The sequence below is a fragment of the Falco rusticolus genome, chromosome 4 (genome assembly GCF_015220075.1).
Source record: "Falco rusticolus isolate bFalRus1 chromosome 4, bFalRus1.pri, whole genome shotgun sequence".
Lineage (NCBI taxonomy): Eukaryota > Metazoa > Chordata > Aves > Falconiformes > Falconidae > Falco > Falco rusticolus.
The window spans coordinates 101222654-101247981 of record NC_051190.1 but is presented as its reverse complement, the minus strand read 5'-3'; the positions used below and the strand labels follow the sequence as shown (position 1 = coordinate 101247981).

Below are 25328 nucleotides of genomic sequence, written 5' to 3'. Positions count from 1 at the left end.
AGTGAAGTAATAGCAAAAAAACCCCAACCCACCAAACTTTCCCCTCAGTTTTAAATTCAATCTGTGATAGGTAGTTTGATTGGGGTTTTTGATTATTTTAAGTGAGTGGATTCATTACCAGATTTGGGTTTTTATATCAACACCTCTAAGCTGCTTTATGAAGCATGATATATGATCTTTGTAGAATGATTTATATAGAAGTTGTAGGCACAATGTCAACAAAACTTACGAGGAGTGGCTGAGGGAACCAGGGTTGTTTAGCCTGGAGAAGAGGAGGCTGAGGGGAGACCTTATCGCTCTATAACTACCTGACAGGAGGCTGTAGCGAGGTGGGGGTTGATCTCTTCTCCCAAGTAACAAGTGTTAGGAAGAGAGGAAATAGCCTCAGGGTGTGCCAGGAGAGGTTGACATTGCATATTAGGGAAAATTTCTTCACTGAAAGGGTGGTCAAGCATTGGAACAGGCTGCCCCGGGAAGAGTGATAGAGTTACTGGAGGTATTTAACAGACGTGTAGATGTGGTGCTTGTGGCACTTAGGGATTTGGTTTAGTGGTGAGCTTGGCAGTCCTGGGTTACTGGTTGGACTTGATGATCTTAAGGGTCTTTCCCAACCTAAATGCTTCTGTGATTCCAAAGGTCCTGTCTGTCTAAGCATTTCTCCCAGGCTCAGCATCAGTATTTGACTGTGAGCAAAGCTGTCACAGTGGCAAGTGCTGTCAGAAAGATATTCTGCCTCTCTGGTTTTTTTCTGTGAAAGCAAGGTGGAAGAAGGCCTTACTCAAGGTATTTTCCTGGCACTGCTACTGTGGCTGCAGGGTGAAGGCTAATACCTCTCCCCTGCGCCACCAAGCAATGCGCATTCCAGCATCAGAGTGAAGAGCATGATCTGAAACAAGTAAAACAGTGTCATTTGGGAACTGCAAGAGTAAGAAAAATCAGAGGACTTCCTTCCACAGTGGAGGCTGGTGTGAAACGTATTTGTGTGGGACAGGTGAAAGGGGAACTTGCTGCTTTCTAGATGTGGTTAGGTAAGTTTTGTGAGGTAGCTTTACTTCAGGGAGTTTCAAAATGTGTAACAGGGATGTGTGGTACTGGACCAATTCCCACCTGATGCAAAATAACCTCTGCATGAGAATGTACTGGAGATGTGAGGGACCTCAGCACCAGCCATTTAGAGCTGTCAGTCTGCTGCTGCTCCAAGTGAATTGCCAGAGCAAACAGCCTGTGCTGGTTTATTCACTGCTCACAGAGAGAAAGAAAAATAAAGTAGTTTGTGATGCACCGTAATTTTCCAGGAAAATATATTCCATAGCACTCAGAAAGCAAAAATACTGTATGTAAATGAGATTCACAGCAGTATATTTTATTGACTTTGAGAGACAGATTCAGAAAAAGAGGATTACCAAGCTGAGACTAATAGCTGCATTCAACATACTCCGATTTACACTAGTTTACATTTCAAATAAGAACTCCATCTGTAGGGGGAAAACAGTACTTACACACGCCTCAGTTTGTTGTGTAGTGCCACCTAGGGGTACTTTAAAGTACAAGCTTTTAAACTGTACAGTGGCAAAGAACAGGAAGCCCTATTAATAGCAGAGAAAGTATTTCTTACATTAAATCATTAGTATTTTGAATTTACTAGGCTAACAAAGTGCTACTGAGATTTCCATACTGTTGTGTCTGGAAAAAGAACTATAAATTTCACAGTTCCTTTTGGAGCTGGCCATACTCTTCTCTCTCTTCTGTAGTCTGGCAGTGGTTGGGGATGTCACAAATCCTGATTTTCTCCTCTACCAGCCAGGTCTGCTCATATGACCAGTGGAGAGGTTATCTACGTCTGCTGCTGCAAGACTGGGTATGAGATTGCTGTCTTGCTGGGTTTGTGTCTGCAAGAACATAAAACAGCCTTGAAAAGTTTGCTTTGTGAAGACAAAATCAGAGAGGAAACCCTAGCCTACTTCTGCTTACTCAAGTCTACTAAAGGAAGGTGCTGTATGGGGGAGGAATGAGATGCTGGGAGTACTCTCTGTCTGTGAACAGATACGCTTCATTCCTCCTGAAACTTTCCACCCCCTGCATAGCACAAATCACGGTCGCTCCTTTTGGCTTTTCATTTGGCCTAGGAATGGGCAAAAAGAAACCTAGAAAAATCTGCCCATCTCTGTACCATGTTTGTTTTTTCAAAATGAGTTTTGGGCTAAAAACCTGACTTGTGGTAATTTCTTTCCTGAAAAACTAAAACTCCAGGAGAGGTAATATTTTAGAAGTGTTTTTTTCACACACTTACTCTCTCAAAGGGCATCTGATTTTATTCTGTCTTCCACAGCAGATGGCGTACCTGCCTCACTGTGACCAGAGGCTCTTTCTGTGATCTGCTCACTTGGCAAGATCTACTATGCCTCAGGCAGAAATGTAAATTGTACGTACACTTAGTCCAGAAACTCTCTCCCCTGTCCTTAGAGGAAGGTAGCAATATTATCACAAAATTTTTGAGGGAAAAAGTCAACATTTTTGATTGCATGACTGAATGCTTGAACTGTAATAAAGGGCAGGTGTCTTTTCCCTTTCCTCAGTAAGCAAGATTTTATTATTAACAAGAAGGGGGGCAAGACCTGATTTTGTGTTAAGTTCCTTTTCGAAATCATCCATACTGAAAAAAATTAAAAGGCCAGCTGAGAAAAAAATGCTTTGTTTTTCTCTTAGAAATAGAAAAAAAAATATTTTGGAACCACAAGCTGCAAACATGGCGAAATGATGCTGGAAGATATACCAAAGATTGCTGTAAGTACCCCTCAGGTAAACAAGCCCTGAAGTACAATCACAGCACGACATGTGAAGCAGACTCTTATGACTGTCCTCTAGATGTTTTGATGAAGAAGAGTTGAGGAGCTGGATCCAGGGCTGCCATACTTGAAGCTGAATGAGCTTTGACAAGATTGTTAAAGAAAAGATGCAGTAGGGAATAGTAAATTCATTGTGGTGCTCATCTTGATGCCGAATGTGCCAGAACAAGCAGACTCCTGCTTAGGTACTGGCAATAAACACTGTACCAAGCCTGAGAGAGAGGGAGATGTACATTCACATCAGATCTGCATTAGACATTCTTGCTCCATCACTCAGGGTGGATTTTTGGTGACTTTCTTGTTTTGATAAAAGTCAGAGACAATGTGCAGTTACACTAGTAGTACAGTGCTTTTGCCTTTATAGGGTTCAATGGTTTACCAAAGAAGCATGGTTTATACATATGTGTGTGTGTGTGTATAAATACACGTGTAAATAAATGAAATGCCAGCATAAATAAAGACACTAGTAAATATATACATATTAGGAGGACTTGATATTACAACTTTATTGGCAAATATTCTTGTCCTGGTTTTGGCTGGGATACAGTTAGTGGTTTTCTCAGTAGCTGGTGCAGTGCTGTGTTTTGGATTTGGTGTGACAATAATGTTGATAGCACACTGATGCTTTCAGTTGTTGCTGGGTAATGTTTATACTAAGTCAAGGACTTTTCAGTTTCTTGGGCCCCTCCAGCAAGAGAGCTGGAGGGAACACAGCCAGGATGTCTGACCTGAACTAGCCAAGGGGATATTCCATACCACGATCAGTATATAAAGCTAGGGGAAGAAGGAGGGGGGAGATACTCAGAGTGATGGCGCTTGTCTTCTCAAGTAACCTTTTTGTGTGACAGAGCCCTGCCTTCTTGGTGATGGCTGAACACCTGCCTGCCCATGGGGAGTGGTGAATGAATTCCTTGTTTTGTTTTGCTTGTGCGTGGCTTTTTCTTTACTTATTAAACTGTCTTTATCTCAGCCCGTGAGTCTTCTCACTTGTACTCTTCTGATTCTCTCCCCCATCCCACTGGGGCAGGGAGTGAGTGAGTGGCTGCGTGGTGCTTAGTTGGTGACTGGGGTTAAACCACAACAATTCTCTGATGCAGATATGGCCTAATGGTCTGGGCCAGCAGCTATTTCTTACAAAAGAAAATACAACAAATTCAGAGACTTGGAATAAGATACTTATTCATAAGGATTGCAGGATTCTCTTATATATGTGTGTGTGTAAAAGGAAGTCTGAAGATCAGAGTTCAGTGAACGTGAATTAGAGAAGTTATGATTAATAGAAGTCATTACACGTAATTTGGAATATTCAGAATTTCAATTACAAAATAAAAAAGAATGATCCTGATCTTGAAATTCCTGCAGCAGCGTTTTCAGAATCTTTCATTTTACAGGGCCTGGCTCGTTAAAAGCCGTGGTGGTTTAAAGGTGTTCAGAGCTGGTGTGGCAACAATGTGTTTCTTTCTTTCCAACTGTATCTCTCCATTAAACAAAGTATCAGCTTTCCTCACAAGCCTTACCTCTCCCAGGTGCTGACAGTAGAGTTAGGGAAAACATTGTAGCTGGATTGCACTAGCAGCTGGATCCTACTGCCAGAGGACTAGTAGGAAATCCTGCTTCCACACAATCACTTCTGCCATCGACTTCCCCAAGGACAAATTTTCATCCTCAAATTGTTACCTAATGCACAAGAGGCATGCAACAGCTGCAGTATGCTTGAGATACTCTGGACTTTCTCGACAAACATTGTCCACTGGCAACAAGGTCAAAATCATGTAATGTAAAACCTGTTAATCGGAATTGGGTATATTCACAGTTACTGTCCCAAGCAGAAAAACAAGTCAATGTTTAGCAGAAATAAATGAAGAAGGGGGGAAGTCTTAAGAGAACCACATCTGGAGAAACAATACAAGAAAGTGTTCTCCTATTAACAGATGGCACAACTGTGGAAGCAGTGTCTTACAGGAACCCCGCTGTGACACAGGGGAAGCAGACAGAGAGCACCGATGATGAAAGCTCACATTCACAGAGTGGCAATTAAGGGTAGCTGTCCCTGCGCCTCAGGAGCTTGACTCCGAGGGACAGAAACACAGGGAGCCTGCTGGTGCCCCAGTCGGAACGCCCCAGGGGCCCCTTCTCCTCACCTCATCCCGCCTCCCACTGTATATAACACCGGGGGTTCCAAGGAGAAGGTGGCTCCCCCAGATTCACCCGCAGAATCCCTACCCAACAGTCAGAACAATATATGGCTGCCGAGCCTACAAAGATACGTCTTAGCAAAGGTGAACACTCAAATACTATATGTAGGGTATCCAAGTCATTATAAACATTTAAGAATGTTTAATAGGTATGATGCTGCCAATGTCAGTTATCCCATGTCTGGTACTTTAATGACAAAGACGACAACACAACAAGTGCCAGTTGGACTCCTCAGCCTGAGGAGGGTGCCTTTGGCCCCAGCGCACCGGGTCGCCAGGACGGTGCAGACCTCGCGGTGTGAGACCGGGCTGCCCCACCGGCGCTCCAGGGACCCTTAGCGAGGAGCGCGGCCACCAGGCCCCCCGCCGGCGGCTGCTGCTGGGGCGCCGAGCACCGCCACGCCGCTCCCGCTGGGCTGACAGGCCGTATTCTGCCGGCTGCCGCGGCACCGGCTGGGGAGAGCTGCAGGGAGCCGGCGGGTCACGGCCTCCAGCACGGGCTGCCCCTGGGGTAAAGGCAAAACACACTAGAGACAGCGGCCGACGCCTGCCAGTCCGCTCAGTGCGGCGGAAAACCGGGAAGCATCCACACGGGAACGGCCCGCGCCCTCCCGCAAGCCGCCGCCGCGACCCCAGCCCCTCGACGGGCGGCCGGCGGCAAGATGGCGCCCCCGCCCCGCCGGCCCCGGACAGGTCCCGCCGCGCATGCGCCCCCCCGGGGAGCTCGGCGGCGTCCTGACGTCAGATGCGCGGTCCCCCGGCAACGGCCGGCGGTCGCGAGGCCGCCGGGAACCCGGAAGCGGCGGGCCAATAGGAGCGAGCGGCGCAGTCAGAGGGGCGGGCTCGGCCCGCGGAGGGCGGTGGCGGCGGCGGCAAAGTAGTCCCGGGAGCCAGCGGCCGGTCTGCGGTGGCGCGGCCCGCACTCGGCACAGCGAGGGGAGGTCTAGGCCCCTAGCGGCGCGCTCGGACTGCGCGGCGCCGGTACGCGCGCGGCGGGGGAGATGGCGGCGGACAAGGCAGCGGGTGAGTGCGAGCTAAACCGCCGCGCGCCGCCGTCTACGCCTCAGGCCTGGGCCGCCTGGCGCGGAGGAATACGCTCCCGCGGGGGGCGATGAGTGCCGGAACGTCCCGGGCGGAAGGGGGGAGGCATGGCAGTCTGCTCGGTGCTCTTCCCTTCCGCCAAGGAAGTAGTGCCCCCGCGGCGACAGGGCAGAGCTGCGGGCCGGGGCGGCCGGGGCCGAGGCGCTGGCGGGGCCCGCCGCCCGTGAGCCTGCGTGCTGGCGGGTCACCGGGTGGGCCGTGCGGGGCCGGGGCCTGCCGCGGCCGGGGGCGCTGAGCGGTTACAGCCGCCTGGCCTGCGCGGGCGCTGTTGCGGGGGGGGGTGTCTCCCACCGCCGACGCACCACACCGCAAGTTGAACTTCTGGGTTGATCCGTTAAACCGGGGCTCTCGGAAGGCGCTGGGGAGATCCGAGCGCTTCGCCCGGCTGCTTGCGCGCCAGAGTTCGGTCTGATTCCCGCTGAGCTGCCGCTTTGGTTTCGGGGGATGAGTGGGCCGTCCCTAACCTCGGGCCTGAAAAGACACTGTAGAGAGAAACCGACGAGATTACAAAATAAATCATTTTCTGGTAAACACCCGAAATAAATCTCAAGTGCAGTTGCAGCGTAACTCATTAGCGTTTGTAAGCTGCTGCTGGCCCCTCCCGCAGCCTGCCCGGGGGGCAGAAGCCCTGCGTGCAGGGGTCCCCTCCTCGGGGATGGGGAGCAGGGTGGCCTGAGGGGAAGCCAAGGGGATCTGCCTGTGCTGGTCTCTCTCAGCCCACCTTGTTTTTACATGGTGGGAGCATTATTTAAAACTGCCGTAAGCATTTTTCTCCGGATGCTAAATATGAAACTCATCCGCATCTGGAAAAGATTGTGGGAAAAATTGCTGTAGTGCACTGAATGGCGTGTAGTAAACTATCCTGGGTTTGTTTATAAGCACTGTGAGCGTCTCCTAAACGATGTGAAAAAAACCGGCATTAAGTTTTTTATAGTTTTTGCTATTGTTCCTGGAAGTGCTGAAGGAACTTTTCAGTTGTACTTTGTTAAAAGAAAAGTATGTGCCCAGATGAAACAAAGATGGGAGCTATGGGAAGATATTCTACATACTGTACTTGTTTGTAGCGGTGAGTTATAAATAACTTTCCCCTGAGAAGTGTTTGCTTTTTATTGTACGGTGTTAAAGAAGTCTAGTGTATTTATACTAGTAGTGGAGTGCTTCATAGAAAAATGTAGTCTTGGTGCCACAAACTGTCGTTGTCTTATAAGGGGTGAATACTGACTGGTCTTCATACCCTTCAAGATGCTTTTGGAGCAAGAGTCATGTGTTCTTCCCCTTCCAAGGAATAGATTATCCCCCTGCCTGCAGAGTTTGGAAATAAAAAATAATTCCAGAGATGCTGTGGTATTCAACAGCACAGTTCATGCATAATGTAATATGGGGCCTAGAAGCAAAAGAGCTCGGGAACAGCAGTCCTTGGAGATACAGAGAACAGGTATGAGAAGGCTAATGATTGCAGTCACTCTCTAGGTATCTTCGGATATGTGTATGTGAGAGATTTGGCTTCTTGTTGCTTGCATGGTATTGTGGCAGCAACCCGATGAGGAGAGCAATCTCCCTTTTCAGGTGGCAGACCCATGCTTTTACTTGTTCTCCTCTCATAGAGCCCGTTTTCCCAAAGTTCTGCTGGTCACCGTGATGTAACTTCTCCAGCAGGAACAACTGCCTGCTTGTGCAAACCAAACAAGCTTCCATGACATTGTGTTTCTGCTGCTCAGCCTCAGGATTGCTAACTTGGAAGATAATTTCCTGCCTTGCTGCTTTAGCTTCAAACTCAGTGCAACAGCTTCCTCCAGATCAAAATCTGAGCAGCTGATTTTTACATCCTTTTCCAGGTTGCCCCTTTTGCCCTTCATCGCTAGCCTGACAAATATTAGTTTTAGAGTTGTTCTGTACTTGTGAAAGTTGGACAAAATGAGAAGTTAAATAAACAGATCCATGTGTAAGTGCAGTTTACAGAGAGAAGTTGAGTCCTGTCATTTGTAAAGCAGAGAATCTGCACCGTTTCAGATATTTCAGCTGATGATGGTAGCTACTGTACGGATAGGAGCACATCGGTAGTGACTGGTGTGCCATGTGTTATCCATACCACATGCTTCTGCCAAGAATGCTGAAGATCACTAGATTTGAGTGAACAAGTGGCACGCTGTATTTTTTGCCAGGAAACAATGCACCTACCTGTTTAATTTTCAAATGCCTCAGGAAATATGGAAATAATACTTTACTTGCAAGCACCTGATGTCTATTTGCAGCCAAGAGAGCAAGAGCACTTTTTTCCTCCCCCCCATTTAAGTGGAATTGGAGGGTCGTTTCAATACCTTGTGCCAGCCAGCTTTTAGATGACTCCTGTCTGTGAAATCTCTTGATAATAAAGATCAGCTGAAGCAGTAGATCCTAGTCGAAACAAGAGTGGCAGAATTGCAGTAGATTAGAAAGACCTTTAGCTCTTCGACAGGTTTCAAGTGTGTTTGAGCAAAAAGGACAGAGTAGCCAAAGCATTTTTTTTTCCCCAAAGGAAAGGGCTATGCTGTGAACTGTCAGCTGAACTTTAGTTTTATTCTTTCTTGATAAACTTCCAGCTCAGGTTTTGCAAATCTGCTTTGTTTGTTGAGTCATAGTAGTTGCAGTTAATCAGGTTGCAGCCCTAAAACTGGCTTTATAGGAGAAGGAACAGCTCTGTTTTCGCCTATCATCCCCAGTTTAATTTTGGGTTTTTTTAATGTACCAGCAGACTTAGAGACAGTGAAATCTGTGGACTTGTCCTGATGTTTCCCTAGGAGTATATCAAACAGCTATGTAAGTAGTGCTTTTATTACACAACTTAGGTAAACCAAAGAGACTGTTGTCCTTCAACTGAAGATGTTTTACTTCAGGAGTCAGGCTTCCATAAGCCCCAGATTCATTGGAGATGCTTGTTTTACAAACTTGCGTACAATGGCAGTCCTCAGTAATGCACTCGGTAGCTGCTGGCACTGAGCTAGGCAAGCCTGTACATGAGGGACTTCTTGACCAGGTTGAGTGTTATCAACTTCAAAAGTTCTAGAGTCTCAAGTCTCTCCGCTATGGTTACTTTTACTAACATAATCTGAAAGGCACGCTGAGCAAGTAAGGCAGGTAACGTAACAGTGTCAAAGTTTGAGGGAAGGCGTGTTTGCTTATTTGCTGCTGTTCTAGAGGTGCTTGGAGGGTGATAGCTTGCTGTTCAGCTGTACAACCACAAGATTTAGAGCAGGAATCAGATCTAGTCTATATTTAGCTTGAAGGAGAGATGATGCTTGCTCCTTTCCTCTTGCTGTGGAAAACCTTGGCACATCAAAAATTTTCTGAGCTTTTTTGTGTTTTTATTTTCTCTCCTGGCTTTCCCTTTCGAGGAAAAGGCAGTGCAGGTGGTGTTGATCAATGCCTCATGCGCAGCCAGAGTTTATAGCAGGTGCGTGCTGTTCTGTAGCCCCTGAGTATCCACCCCTCCTGAGTACTAAAATTGCTGAATCCTGAATTTTATCTAAATCACAGTGGGTTACTTTGACTTGTAGGTGTAAGGTGTAAGATTGTTGAGATTGTAAAAATCTCGATTTTGTCGGCATCTTGATGCAGGATGATAGTCTTTACAGCTCTTGCTCAAATGTGTTATTGCATAGGGCAATGGAAGGGATCTCGCTGTCTTCCCAGAAACAATCTGTGGTAAAAGCTTATTAGATTGATTACTGCTTATGAAGAAGTCTTTAATTAGGAATTGTTTTAACTTGGACAGGGAGCTCAAGGACAACTGTAGTGAACAGGTGGTGTTTATCCTGAGCCCCCTGAATATGCAAGGTGTGGGCAGGACCATCCAGACAATAAGTACTGTGTGCAGCTCTGTCATGACAGTAACTTCACCATGCTTGGCATCTGGCTGACATCCCTGGCGTGTGTGAAGCTTACAAGTCATGAGACAGTGCATGTCTGCACTTGGCATAAACTTAAAAGTTTGCATACACTAGGTATGTAAACTGGTTTTGTTTCTCACTGAGTATAAAGATGGGCAGGCTGCGGGACTGGGCCAGCAGCCTCACCTATGGGTGGATGCAGCGCACAGGAATCTCCCAGTTACTGAGAGACTCCTGGCACAGGCTTCCCAGCCAGAGTGTGGGCCTGGATGGTGTTATTGAAGCAGTAACTGGTGGTGTGTCCTTTTCCTAGTCTCTGTAACACTTTGCAGTAACGATTTGATGCTTCGCTGCTATTAGTCTTTTATTGTATTGTGCATAGTAACTGTTTCTTTTTGTCATACTGCATGCTGTTTTCCCCTTGTTGTAATATAATCAACTGCATTTACTCTTGTATTTGATTTGGAGTCCATTTTTGCTTGGTATCCAGTCAGTCAGCAAAACACAAGCACAAACTATGAATAGATTACTAAGTCTGCTTTATTCTTACTGTGAATGTTAATTGATGAATCTTCTGAGGTTTGGTTGCCCCTTACTGTTGTTGTTTATCTTATACTTGTAAATTTTCCTAGTCATTAGCAGATGATACAGTTATATTGGTGATGATGGGGAATGGTTTTTGCAATGGGGCTCACAGATAAGTGTTTTCATTTGTTCAAAGTGAAAACAAAATTAGCAGAGTTTATGACATCTGTGAATTTTAGGGAAGAGAAAGAAGGCATTGAATTTACAACTATTAAGATAGCAAAAGGTAGGTTAGAGCAAAGTTTCCACTGTGAAATTCAAGAAATAATTTTCTGTAGGAGTGAAAAGCATTGCTAGTATAAAAAAGGCTTTGTTTCAAAAACATTAAATGATTTTTGTATGTTCTGGTACATGAGTTAATGCTTCTAGAAATAAACTCTCTGGTGTTGTGGTTGTGTGGTGTTTTGGATTTTTTTTTTTTTTCCCCTCTAGTAGTTTGTGTTCAGTACAAGGAAGCGTCTTGTGGGATTTTTGTCAGCTGCTTTGACATGCAGTGTCTGTACTGTGGTTTTTAATGCAACTTCACCGAATTCTTAATTACGTGATGACAGAAGGTTTCAGTAGGCTCCTTTCTGAAAAATATGCTCAATAGTGACTGAAAGGTAAAATGTTAGGAATTCTATGTAACAGAAATTGAAGATAATTAAAACCTTATTATACTGCTGTATAAATGCACTGTCGTAATTGCTACATGCTCTTCCTGTCTTAATCTGGAAAAGGACATAGTAGAATTGGAGAAGATTCTGGGGAAAAACATGAGGAAGATGCAGAATAAACTGTGTCTGCTTACCTCAGAAGAGAGATGATTCAAAGAAAGCTCTGTACGATCAGGAGTGAGGCTGAAAAGGTGAATAGGCAGCATTTTTTCATGTCTTGCGGTGTAATCACTAGAGAGTGTTTGATGGAGTATATTGAAGAGTATCAAAGTATAGAGAGCTTTAAAAAAATATATCAGGTCTGTCAGTGATTATTAACAATGATGGTTCGAATGCAGCCTCTTATTTAGGGAGATTTGCTCTCCCAAAGCAGGGAGCGGGGTGGAAGTTCCAGTGTTTATTGTGGTTTTTATGTTGTTCCCTAAAGCATCCCTTGCTTGTTGTTTAGGAAGCAGCATACAGGATGCATGGGTTATTATTTAACGCAGTGTGGTACTTATTTTATGATGTGTGGCCTTCACTGGTAATTTTTGTGCAAATAAAGACAATCCTAGTATGTGATTGCAGCTTCAAAGAGAATTGGCAATGCATTTTAGATTTAACTTGCAGGACTTTGGTTATTGGTTGAGCACAGTAATATACCTAGGGTTATTTGTATTTGTGTGTTATGGAGAGAAATTCACCAGGTGAAATTTAGTAGGTGAAACCTGAGGTGTTTTAGTGTAGTAGGGAGGCAGTGCTGCAGTTGTCTGGAAGGTTACTTGTACTGGCAGGAGGATCTTGAAAATGGGAAGAAACAAAATTTTAAAGCTGAATAGGTGTCATCCATCTGCAAACTTTCTTGTAATCTTCTGTCCACTTTACAGATCAAGGTACTGAGAAACATGAAGGAGCAGGTACTTCTGGGATTACTGATCAGGAAAAGGAATTGTCGAGCAGTGCGTTACAAGCTTTTCTGGTAAGACAAAGCCAAATGTTGAGGCATCTAATTTACCACATAACTGCTAAGTGTGCTAAAACAGGAAAAATAATTGTATAAGCCCAGTTGCAAATGTATTAACAGGATGATACAGCAAAAGTAGTGCTAGTTGTGTTATAAAGCCAGCATGTACATTTTCTATCTGCTCTGATCTGAGAAAACTGAAAGGGGTACTTAAATATAGCACGCAAGAGTGAGTGTGTTTAATCTTGATTCTCAAAACTTCACAGCCTTAAAAGCTGTATAATGAGTTAATTAGAAGAAGCAGGCTGCTTTTCTGTGTCAGCATTGGAAATGCGTGATCTCTCTGAAGAATTAATCTCTTGAAGGTAAAAATGTGTTAAAGGGTTTAAAAGAACAACATGTATTTAAAAAGCACCAGCCAAACAAACTTTATTTTAGCATCTTGCTGTGTTCTTTCACGAAAAGCATTGTATACTGTTCTGTCACATTGCATTAAAATATATTCTTCAATGCATAAAACCTACAGGCATTATTTATTACCTGTTTTGAGTTTCTTGGAAGATTTTTGTAAATTTTTTTTGTCTGTGTGTTAGAATTCAGGTACCAGTGTTTCTGTTTACTTCTGTCTTTGTAGTGTCTCCTAATTTTATTTAGTGCAGCAAGTGACAGGAATGATAATTGCTTTTCCTTTCAGTTGTTGTATCTCTGTCTCCACAATGCCTTACATAATTCAGTTTTGGATGTGCCTTTTGAGATACCTGCTTGTATGTTTCCCTCATTACTTTTGTTTTGTCTGGAGTGTTGTTACAAGAAGTGCATGTAGTTGGTCCTTAAGCTGACAGCAGCTGATGATGTTCACTGGTGGCATCTTCAGTGCTTTCTGGCTCACTCTTTTTCAATAACTTTTTTGCTCATTGGCATTTGATCCTGAGAACTGAAGGCACATGAAAGGGTCATCTGATTTCTGCTTTGCCCGAAGATCTACATGCCAAAAATACTTTCGATCTGCTGACGACTTCATCTTTTAGTTTTATACTGGTCCAGTGTATCTTGTTTTTTCTTGCTTTAAGAGCTCCCTAAATTCACAGAGTTGTGAGGTGGTGACATATGTGAGCAGAATTAATTTGGTACCTTGTTTGCCAATTTTGCTTGCTGTTGAGCTGCTGTAAATAGCTTTGTGGACTGCCTTGCACACTGCTTTATTATACTGCACTTTCAATTTCAGTCTTGATAGAATTACTGTAAAATTGTATATTATATTCTAGATCTTGTCTAGTAGAGTGGTGTAAAGGACTTTCAGCTGAGGAAAAACATCACAAAATAAGCTGAGCATTTAAGGGGGTTGAAGGCTTTTACTCCAGCTGTGGTCAGAAGCCTTGTGGCTGTGATCTGAAAGCTACTCCTGTTAGAAGAGAAGCTCTGAGCGTGAATGCATGAAGAAAATCATTGGGAGATGAAGTGTCTCAGTTAAAGAGTATGCCAACAGTTGAGCTGCAAGACCCTGTGTTTATGATCACTAGGCGATCCATGCTGTTGTTACACGTTGATGATTTATGGAAATATGCGTGTCAATGTCCTGCTACCTCCCTCTGTAAACTGTGTAACTGTGCTTACACGGGAGACTGAAGGAACTGGGATAGTTCTGTTGAAAGTATCTGCAGAATGGTAGCTTTCTGGGGAAGAACAGAAGGACTACAGAAGCTTTCTCTGTTTTAATTCTTCCCTTAATAAAGGAAGTTAGAAATTAATATGCTTACATGACTGACCAGATAGGAAGTAACCCTGGTATGAAAGTGGTGAAGGTGATTATTTCTGTATAGGAATTGAACAGTAGAAAATGAAGGATCATTTAGGCTTAACATAGCTGAAAGAGCCTGGAGTTCTCTTTCGTTCCTTGATGCCACTAAATTCCTCCTGCACAAACACAGAAAAGACTAAAACTGAAAGCAGAAAGAGGTGAGCCATTCTGAAGTCCTTGCTTATTCCTGGGGTCAAAGAAAGGGATTTGATGATTAAATCGCATCTCAGAGGAGCATCATGTTTGGATCCTAGTTTCTATTTAGGCATGCCTAGGTGATTGAATACTTCATTCAACAGGTAAAGCTCGTAAAAGGTACTATTTAAAGCCGTGCTGGGAAAATGACACCTTCTTTTTCCAACTTGTCTTAAGCTGACTTCCACAGGCTAAATTGCAACTCATAGTCTCTCCAGATGAAGAATAAATATAAAATGATGGGCTGGGACTTATGTGAGCAACCACTCCAGATGAAGAATAAATGTAAAATGATGGGCTGGGACTTACGCGAGCAACCGCAGCCACTCAGTGTACATGTGATGGGGAAAGATTACAAAAACGGAGGAAGTAAAGAATCTTGAAACTCAAAATAATATGATGAAGAGAAATCAGATTAACACTTCATGGGATTTCATCACCTACTTCATTTGTCCTTCCTCCACAAAATGCTTTTTGAAGTTTGGATATGACTGCAACTTTTAGAGTTAACATCTCATACATATTAATCGCCATAAACAGTGAAGTATGGGTGTAGACATTTAGTTTGCTTCACTTGCTGCTGGTAAAGGGAGTACTACTTTGCTCTCTAAACTTAAAGAGGATACAGGCTTTAAAACTTAGTAGCCTGCTAGTTTAAACCTTTTATCTTCTAATGCATGTTTTTGGTATGTGTGCGATTTCCAGGCTGGGAACTATGATACTTGTTTACAACACCTAAATACCCTTCAAGACATAAACAAAGATGACTACAAAATAACTTTGAATACTGCTGTTGCCGAGTTCTGTAAAAGTAACCAGACTACAACAGATAATTTGAGGCAAACCCTTAACCAGCTGAAGAACCAGGTAATGCAAACATATCAGCATGGTATTTTTGAGTACTGTGAACGGTGGTGAGATCTTCCAGTGAAACAGGTTCTGCCCCTTGTCCCCTAGATTTAATAAAGGAATAAGATAAGTAGCATTGCTTTTAAACCTCTGAGTCTGTTTAATCATTTAGGGTGCTGATTTTATAGTTACGTTTGTAGTTATTGTTGAAATTGAGCTGAAGCTGAAATGTTTCAGAGATTATAACTGTAGAAAGACCTGTTACATTTCTTCAATAGAAGGTTCCTTAACCTGAAATAGTTTGTGAAATGATAAAAAAGTGAAAATGTTACTTTACTACTCAATTTCAGAGCGATTTCATTGTCTTTTTTTCTTTTCTGGATTTATGTGGAACAACAATGAAGTTTATTAGCTTATAACTCTTACTGACCTATCTTTAGACAGATTAATACCTTTGGATTAAAAAAACCAAACTGGACACTGTTTAAAATCATAGGTATTGAAAGTTTAATGAAACAAGTGGGTTTTCTTTCAGGTTCACTCTGTCGTTGAAGAAATGGATGGTCTAGATGACGTTGAGAATAGTATGCTGTACTACAATCAAGCTGTTATTTTGTATCATCTGCGTCAGTATACTGAGGCTATATCGGTTGGGGAGAAGTTGTACCAGTTCATAGAGCCTTTTGGTATGTAGACAAAAAGAAGAGTTTTGCTCATGCAATAACTACAGAAAGATCATTCAGTCTTTCTCACTGTCAGACAAGTGATTCGTAATTTGCCTAATACGGTTCTGAAAAAGTGAGTTTTCAGTAAGTAAAATGCTTTTACTTGTATTGAGACCAATAATTGAATTTGGGGGGAAGGTATTTCAGAGACATTTAGCAGACAAGTGTAATGAAACAAATGGGTTTTTAACAACTTTAAAAGGTATTTCTGTAAATAATATGTACAAGCTAATGAAATTATTTAAAATCTAGTATTTTGAGCCATCATACAATTTCATAGGTGGGTATGTATTTGTCAGGGCACTCACATTTTTAAATACCTTCATTAGGTCATATGTAATGATATGTGCTCATATCTGAATATAAAGTCTGCAGCTTTTATGAGCTATGGCAGCCCATGTAGTGGAATTGCCATACCTGTATGAAATAAAATTCAACAAAGCTTACAAAGTTAGAAGTGGTAAGGCTGAAAGATGTATGTGTCTCAATAAATTAAATAAATGCTACTGTATTTCTCCTTCAATTCCTCTTGGTTTTCAGTATGCCTATTTGGGGCTTATTCTGTGAAGCCAGCCAAGCAGAGATGTGTTTATATGGAATCCTTTCAAGTTCTATGGGATTCTACTTATGCATATGGCTCTGTCTGTTTAGATGCTGAATCTTGGGTGCTGATCTGCTTAGACCAACTTTCGAAGTCTATAAACATAAAATACATGTTAAGCTGGTTTTAGTCTATGCTTTTATGCTGGTGCTGTTTGAATTAATTACCTTTTTTTTAAAGTATATGTACTTATCTATGTTGTGTAGATGTCTGTGTTTTTTTTCTTATGAAATATATTATTTTTTCTCATAATGTTGCGTAGATGCACTTCACAGTCAATTTTTTTTTTTTTTTTTTCCTTCGGTCATGTTTGGAAAGACTGGTACTAGAGCTGTAAAACCACTTTTACTTCTTTGCTTTATACAGAAGAGAAGTTTGCCCAGGCTGTGTGCTTCTTGCTTGTAGACTTATACCTTCTAACTTACCAAGCTGAGAAAGCCTTGCATCTGCTTGCTGTTCTGGAAAAAATGATTTCACAGGGCAATAATAACAGCAAGAATGGAAAAAATGAGGTAAGCTTCAAATCATATGAATGCCACTAAGTCTTCACCAGAAGTATGCTTTCACTGAATCCAAATTTACTCTTTTAAAATACTCTTGAATTATAGAACTATGTTATATCACCTGTAACTTCAGACGGCAACTTATACATGTTAGTAACTGAGGTAATTGTATACAGCAGCAGTTTATTCCCGCTCTTTCACACTTTTCTCTTACTCCCAGGGAGCTAAGAAGTGTTTCTTGAGTCAGAGACTTGCATTGGAAAAACAGTTGTCTTCAGAGTCAAATATATTTTATTTTTTTTTTCCTTGTTTGCCTTGGTTTATGACCATATGTGACCCTAAATTTGAAAGGGAAGTTGATGTCAGAGAGGGATTGCAATTGCATACCATAGTATAGGAAATCAAGCATCTTTTTTACATAGTATACGAAAGTATGAGGCATTCTTTCAAATTATATTTTTTTTCTACGTGTCTTCTGTAAAAATCAGTAGAACAAGTAGTGGCTTGGAAGTGGGGGAAAAAGACACTTCAGTCTTTTCCTGTTGATGGGATGTCACACTTCCGATGAAACATTTTATCTTTAAGTATATCATAATTCTACTGGAAAAAACATTAGTGTCTCTAGAAAGCACATATCATCCTTCTGGATGAGAGAATTCTTAAAATACCTCAACTGCAGAGCAACACAGCATAACACTAATGTTAATATAAAATGCTCTTCATAGGCTGGTATGGTTGTTAATGGATTTTGATTGTTACAAGTTACAGTATTTGGTGGGATGTGTATTTTTTGACTATTAAATACTTCTTTATGTGAGATTGATAAAAATAGCTTATGAAAGAATGTGTAAACTGAATTTAAGAGGTGACTACTAATAACACTTCCTTTTTTTGTTTGACAGTCAGGTAATAATACAAATAAAGATTCCTCAAATCAAAAAGCTGAAAGTGGAGCTTTGATAGAAGTTGCTAAATCTAAGATACATCAGGTAGGTGTCTGCATATTATTTATGTAAGAACAGTAGTTCAAGTTTTTCTTAAAACTGAGTACCGTCTCCTTCAAATTTAGTTCGGCATGAATTGTCATACCGTGTCTCTCCTTGAATTTCATGTTGCAAAGCAAGAGAGGGAATTTATTTAACTCTTCCTTTTTGTACAGCAAAAACTGACCTAACAGAACCCCCCCCACACCTGTTTCAGTCTCTGCAGTTCATCATAATTTTTTTAAACTGCAATTAGCTGCATTGACCTTTTATCTGTTAGACCTCCAACAGTCTAAATGAGCCGAGGTTTTATTTCACTGTTGTGGTTTAACCCCAGCCAGCAACTAAGCACCATGCAGCCACTCACTTGCTCCCCTGTCAGGATGGGGGAGAGAATCGGAAGAGTGAAAGTGAGAAGACTCATGAGTTAGATAAAGACAGTTTAGGAAGTAAAGCAAAAGTTATGCATGCAAGCAAAGCAAAACAAGGAATTCATTCGCTGCTTCCCATCAGCAGGCCAGTATTCAGCCGTCGCCAGGAAGGCAGGACTTCATCACGTGTAACGGTTACTTAGGAAGACAAGTGCCATCACTCTGAATGTCCCTCCCCTTCCTCCTTCTTCTCCCAGCTTATATACTCAGCGTCACGTTCCATGGTATGGAATATCCCTTTGGCTAGTTCAGGTCAGCTGTCCTGGCTGTGTCCCATCTTAATTTCTTGTGCCCCTCCAGCCCTTTCACTGGCAGGGCATAAGAAACTGAGAAGTCCTTGACTTAGTATAAACATAACCTAGCAACAGCTAAAAATGTCAGTGTGTTATCATCGTTATTCTCACACCAAATCTAAAACACAGCGCTGCACCAGCTACTAAGAAGAAAATTAACTGTATCCCAGCTGAAACCAGGGCAACTGTACTGTTCTGTGGAAGAATATGTGAAGAAACGAAGTGCTTCTCTATCAGCATTCACTTACTGGCATTTTCAGTTTAGTAGGTAAATGTCTGGGATTAAGAGGTTAGGTTATTTTAATTGTCATTTTAATTGCTAGTATCTGTTTAAATATAGAGTAGCTGTTGACCACTGAACAAAATGTGCATCTGCTTGCTGTAAATACGAAGCCTATAGATTTGCTGTTGCAAGTCTGAATAGAATTTCTTTCTTGGGAAGGCTTTTTGAACAGCTTTTTACTACCTATTTTTAAGATGTATATAAAATATTCTGTAATAAATCTCTAGATGTATGGTTCATCTTGCAAACCTGCACAAGTTACTGTTTTTTAATTTAAGCAATTTAATTTTTTAACAGTATAAGGTGAGAGCCTATATCCAGATGAAGTCACTAAAAGCTTGCAAAAGGGAGATCAAGTCTGTTATGAATACAGCTGGGAATGTAAGTATTCTAAAGGCTGTTGTTTTTCTAGTCCAGATATGTTCTCTATTAAAATTTCTGATGTCATTGGTGGTTTAAATGGGTTCATAAAAGATTAATTCTGGGATATGCAGGTTTTTTGGGTTTTCCTTTTTGCTGAAGTTTTTTGGAGGCTTACCTCTTGCTAGAAAGCAGTTTCTTTTTTTATATATAGGAGTACTCAACTCAGAATTGTGTCTAACATCCCAGATAATTTTTACATTAACTGAGGAGCAGGGGGAATGGGAGGAGAGCACTTCCCTTTTTGTTGCCAGTCTTGACAGCCACTAGTTTGGCAGAAATCCTTCTGGATCATGAGCTGTCTTGGCAGACCGGAAGATCGCAGCCCAGGAGGCAGTTGTTGAACTCCACAGGGAGGGAAGCTTGGGGAGGAGTGTAATAGAAGACAGGTTGGAGAAAGATCCTCTTAAACGCAAAGGAGATCCTCTGCACTTAGCCATTGCCATGACAGAGTTCTCTAGAAGAACGCTGGGGGTTTGAGCGGTAACGAAGTATGTGTAGTTTTGTAGTTCAGAGGAGGTGAATGTTAATCACGTGCTCACCAAAGAAATGCTGCTTCTTGAAAGTATTAGGGCCTAGCCCATGTATTTTTAAAATGACAGCAGAGGCAAGCTGTTTGAGTGATTTAACACTAGCGGTAGAAATCGTAAAACAAGAGATTATTAACTATTATTTTCTCCTTCACAGTCAGCTCCTTCTCTCTTTCTTAAGAGCAATTTTGAATATTTGAGGGGCAATTACCGTAAAGCGGTCAAACTTTTAAACAGTGCAAACATTGCTGAACATCCAGGCTTCATGAAAACAGGTAAAATAGAAAAAAAAACCTTTATCCTGCAAGTGCTTAAATGTATAGTATAATAGGACTACTTGTTGATCTTAATTTTAAGCATTTTAATGATTACTTGATGGAGGAGACCCTGAATGTCATGGTTTATATGCTGAATACGTCGTTCTTGTTGTGCTTCTTCACATAACACTGTTGAGTTTTTCATTTAATGTTGTTCTAGACAATGCAGCACTTGTCTGAAAGCGGATTTGTGAAAGTGTAAATGTAATGTTTGCAAGGCTCATATTTGGGTCTGTAAATCGAGACATGAAACAAAAGGCAACATACTAGATCTAGAAATGAGATTTCAGGCTGTACTCAGAGGAGACTACAGCAGTTGTAACGATGTTTGTAGGAGAAATGTGAATGTTTCATGAAGTGTTAAAGTGTGACTTGTATGCCATTTTAAGTTACTTTTATGTCTTGAAGGTATATGTGTGTAGACATGCACAGAAATGTAACAGCACAAAAGTGTGTATAACTTTTTAGATACATTAATATACTATAAATATATATGCTGTGTATATATACACTGTATATGGTGTTATTTAAATATATTTGAGATTTTAGTTGACTGTTTAAAACATTAGCTGAAAAGTACAGAGAGAACCTGTACACAAGAACCCTTTGTCTTGTGTCAGTAGGGAGTTAGGATTTCAAAAAATACTTGTACTGTAAAACTACAGAATTTCTTTACTACTTTGTTCAATGTTGGGGTTTTTTTTGATAGTATTCCTAATTTCTTGTGCTGTAAGATCTTTTACCTAGTAGATATTGCAGCATAGATTGGAATTAGAAGTCATAGAGTTGGCCCTCTGAGTAAATTTTTTAAACTTCTGTGTTTACAGGTAAGTTTCATAGAAAACATTCAGAATACTTGCCATAATACCTATTCTGGCATATTCTCACACTTCTTTTAGAATTTACTGTAACTTCTATATCTGACAGCTTATATGCCTAAAGTTCTCTTTATAACTTAAATTATTCTGGGAAGTTTTACTTTCATGTAACTTTTTTGCACAGTAGAATGTTCACTTGACAGACATCCTAGGTTACAATTAAAATAATGTCTGGCTAATTTGTTAATGGTCTGTTTCTTGGTGGTTTGGACTTTTAGGGTGGGGGTTTTTTTCTTTTTTTTTTTTTTTTTTATCAATAGTAACCCTGTAAAGCTTCAGTTACCAGCAGATAAGTCAAAAGTTTAATTTTCTGTCCTTTATTTTTTAGAAGGAACTTCTTACAGTGTTACCTGAACGTGATATGTTTAGGAAGGAGGGTGTATTTCCTGCTTGTATGATTAGGTTGACATATTTGTTTATTTTATAAAACGTAGGCAGGTAAAATCATTTGAGAATTTCCTTTTTACAAGAGCCATCTGTTAGGAAACTTGGAGTGCCTGCATGCTCAGTTCTATGAAATCCTCCAGGTGAACTTACTTCAACTCGTAGTCTGTCGAAATTGGCTTTACCACTGGCTCTTCTATAATATGGTGCACAAAACCTGGAAATCTGTGGCTGTTTATATATAGGGCATTTCAGGTCAACTGTCCAAGAGAAATAGAATGGTATGCAGAAATGTAAGTTATTAAAATGCTTGTGAGGCAGGGACATAACTGCATAATCCATGAACATCTCACTGAAGAACATGTTTAATAATAGACTACCATAGTATGCTGACCCATGAGAGAGTGGTAGGAGTATTTAATGGGTTCAGTAACATTTTTCAGTTTATGAAAATGGTCATTTGCTCTTCTCTCAGGTGAATGCTTAAGGTGTATGTTCTGGAATAATCTTGGCTGCATCCACTTTGCAATGGGAAAGCACAATTTAGGAATTTTTTACTTTAAAAAAGCCTTGCAAGAAAACGATAATGCATGTGCACAGCTAGGAACGGGCAGCACAGATCCAGGTAAGACTTTTAAGAGATCAAAATAGTTGGTGGAAGAGGGGTGAGTGAATCAAGAAAATAGAGGATAGAAACTTTCAGTAATTATCAGCAAAACTCATGTTCCGTCTCTTTGCAGAGGAGCATAAGGAGGGTGAGAATTTTGATTGTAGCTTGATTTCAAAGTATAGTTGCAGTTGCCAGAAATAATGATGATGAAATATGTTCTCTTTTTTGTGGTTTTCTTTGACGTGCTATGGGGCTTGGGCAATTACTTCTCTCTTGTTTATATAGTCTTTGGCCATCAGTCAGGGAGATATGACAAAATAAAGTCTGTGACCTATTATGCATCATTAAAGGTATTATTTATAGTCCTGCTGACAGTGGGTGCAATCATCAGAACTTGAAGGATGTGGATGTTTTTGTTTTGGGGTTTTTTTAACTTCAAAGACATAGAAAATGTGGAGTGAAATACTGTTAAATTAACATTTGGAAGATGGTGTTTTTCTCAAACTTTCTTACTGAACAATTCCCAGACTTGTAGGAGAAATGTTCATTGTTTCATTTTATGTTTAGTTTTACTCATCTGTTTTTGTAGTAAGTATACAAAAGACAGAAAATAAACATTATAGTAAGTTTTCTTGCTTTGATTAATAATACCTAAGGGTTTTTTCTCTTCCAAGTAAATGATTTCATGATGAAGTGATAATTTTTTTCATTTCTTGTTTTCTTTAAAATCTAGTTATGATCACACGTTTTATTGTTTTCCCTATCCCTCCCCTGGCCCTGTACCTCAGTGCAGTCTTAGGTACCAGCGTGAAAACAGAAAATGTTTTATGCTTGTTAACAGCAAGGTGGTTTTCTTCTAGAATTTATATGTGTACAAAGATGTGTATTCTCACAAACTTGAGATTCGATATTATTATTTAACATTTAGCTTGAGTAACAAGGAGCTTAAGTGGTTAGCATTTAATGTACTTGAATCTTTATGAAGAATATAGAATAAAGGTAATAAGAATATGACAACCTGGTCTAGTAGAAGGTGTCCCTGCCCACGGGAGAGGGGTTGGAACTAGATATCTTTAAGGCCCCTTCCAACCCAACCCATTCTATGGTTCTAACACAGTTAATTTGTCTTTATCGTCAGCTTTCATGTGGAAGGAATTTATTTACATGGGGAGGCTAGTGAATTTCTGCCATGAAAGGGATTTGTGGTAGTTCTTGGGTGTGTCCCACAGCTTGCTTCCTCTTCCCAGTTATATTTTCTGCTCTCCTGAGCTGAACATCCAGTACAATGTAATCTTTTTTTTCTGCAGGTAAAAAATTTTCAGGGAGACCCATGTGTACGCTACTGACTAACAAAAGGTATGAGTTGCTCTACAATTGTGGAATTCAGCTCTTGCATATTGGGAGGCCCTTAGCTGCCTTTGAATGCCTGATTGAGGCAGTCCAGGTTTATCACTCAAACCCTCGTCTTTGGCTGAGAATAGCAGAATGCTGCATTGCTGCCAATAAAGGGGTAAGTAGATTTGCAAATTCCTTATTTTGATTGTAGTTATGAAATACATGTGATCACAGGAAGGAAGAAATATAGCCCTGAGTTAAACTATGCGTTTTTAAGGCCTAATGTTGAACACCTCTGTGTAAGTCCAAAATAATTGTTTTTCTGTATATGTGTGTTTGTGCGGTTAATCTGAAACTGCAACAGGTGGAAGAAAACCACCATAGAAACAATGTCTTGAGACCTAGTATTTAATTGGCTTTTCTAAGATCAGAAGAATTTGTGTAAACAATTCAAAAAATTGGCGTGAGATGAAGCAAAACCACGCAAGTGTCTGTTGGAGCTGCTCTTCTATGAAGTTACAAGTTTTTTGCTGGAGAGACTGGTTAAGCATGATTTTGTTTTGGCAATTCACCATCGCACACCCCTTTGGTGTTCCAGCTCATAATGGGTAATCCTGAGTTGATTTGAAGCATGTTAGTTTTCTCCAAGTCATCTGATGGTTTACCTTCCTTTGTCTTGAAATAATTGAGAAATAAACGTGAAGATATTATTTGGAAAGAAACTTGTATTACTCTTGGAGGCATCACTTTATAACAGGAAGCAGTATGTTCTTTCTGTGGTGAATGCTCTCTGCTTAAAAGGTAGATACTGACAAATAGTTTAACTTGCTATTTATGGATATCTTATGATGCCTCAGCTTTCCACACTCATTTCACATTGGTTGCAAAATCTTGGGGTGTGTGTATGTTTATGTATACATAAACCCCATATAAAATAATACATGGTATATATATTGAAAACAAAACCAAAAAAAACCCCAACCCCACAGCTAATTCTGTCTCTTTTTGTGTGTGAATGGAAGAATTAAACTTGCTCAAGATCTTCTCTCTGTACCAAGTTCTGTACCTCCCAAGGATTTCTGTTCCTGGGTGGCAGAAATAACAAGGTGAGACTGGAGTCAGTGACCATTTCTGGTATCCGAGGAAGGAAAATTTTTGTAGCTGCTCTTGGAGATTTGATATTAACTTGGAGGCTTGATGCACAGAAAAAACTTTGATAACTTTTATTGCTGATACTTTGAGGTGGAAGGGTGGTTGTTCTTTTTGGAAAATTTTTGACTGAAACATCTTGGATTTTTACGTTTAGACTCTAGGAATTGCATTACGCTTCTGAAACAGTGAGGTTCTAGCTTAAATTGTAGCTGGAGAAGTAGAAGAAAATAGAGATCCTTTGTCTCTATTTCAAGGCTACATACTGTGGTGTAAAAGGTATGACTGAAAGTATGTTACTACAGTTTTAGTAGGCTATAAGGTTGTTATTTTGATGTTTTTAATGAATATGGTTATTGGATGAGACTGGTGAATAATCTTACTTAAAACCGAAATGTAGCGCTGTGTCCTAGAACTTTATTGGAAGATGCGAAGACTCTTGTAGAGGACTACTAAAGGTATTTGGTTAAAGAGAAGCTTCCTTCCTTCCTGGGATGTTATTAATTATGCCTTCGTGTAAAAGTAATATAAAGTCCTTAAACTTCTTGTTTAAATTCTGTCTACTGTAAATCCATTATGCAAATTCAGACATGGCTTCATTTTGTAGGACTAAAGTGGATGAAGGTAACAAGATGTGCTCTGATTTCCACTGAAATCTTTGCATGTGATCTTCCTTGTCATCATACAGCCAGAACTCATCTAAAGTTTCATTATTTCCTCGCTCAGATGCCGCTAGAGGCCGAGAGGGGTGAGAGTGTAGTGTGGCTAGCCCGGAGGGGGCAGAGGCTGAGGAAGCAGAGATCAGCCTTCTCCATCCTGAAGCTATGGTGATCATAGCCAAAGTCTGTGGAA

General features: G+C 41.0%; 1 protein-coding gene across 4 annotated transcripts in view; it reads left to right on the top strand.

Annotated features, from left to right (window-relative positions):
- Positions 1-5887: 5887 nt before the first annotated feature.
- CNOT10 (CCR4-NOT transcription complex subunit 10) overlaps positions 5888-25328 on the top strand; it is a 36416-nt gene continuing 16975 nt past the window's right edge. The window contains exons 1-10 of one of the 4 annotated variants that reach the window (XM_037383465.1): positions 5888-6064; positions 12116-12207; positions 14891-15052; positions 15570-15720; positions 16727-16872; positions 17766-17852; positions 19151-19234; positions 19961-20078; positions 21858-22007; positions 23300-23502. In XM_037383465.1, the coding sequence (XP_037239362.1) occupies positions 6043-6064; positions 12116-12207; positions 14891-15052; positions 15570-15720; positions 16727-16872; positions 17766-17852; positions 19151-19234; positions 19961-20078; positions 21858-22007; positions 23300-23502 (1215 nt within the window). In that variant the 5' untranslated portion in view covers positions 5888-6042. Of the gene's footprint in view, positions 6065-6404; positions 6669-6883; positions 7209-11333; positions 11441-12115; positions 12208-14890; positions 15053-15569; positions 15721-16726; positions 16873-17765; positions 17853-19150; positions 19235-19960; positions 20079-21857; positions 22008-23299; positions 23503-25328 lie in introns of those variants that run through there. The other 3 variants (XM_037383463.1, XM_037383464.1, XM_037383466.1) reach the window with 3 other exon arrangements.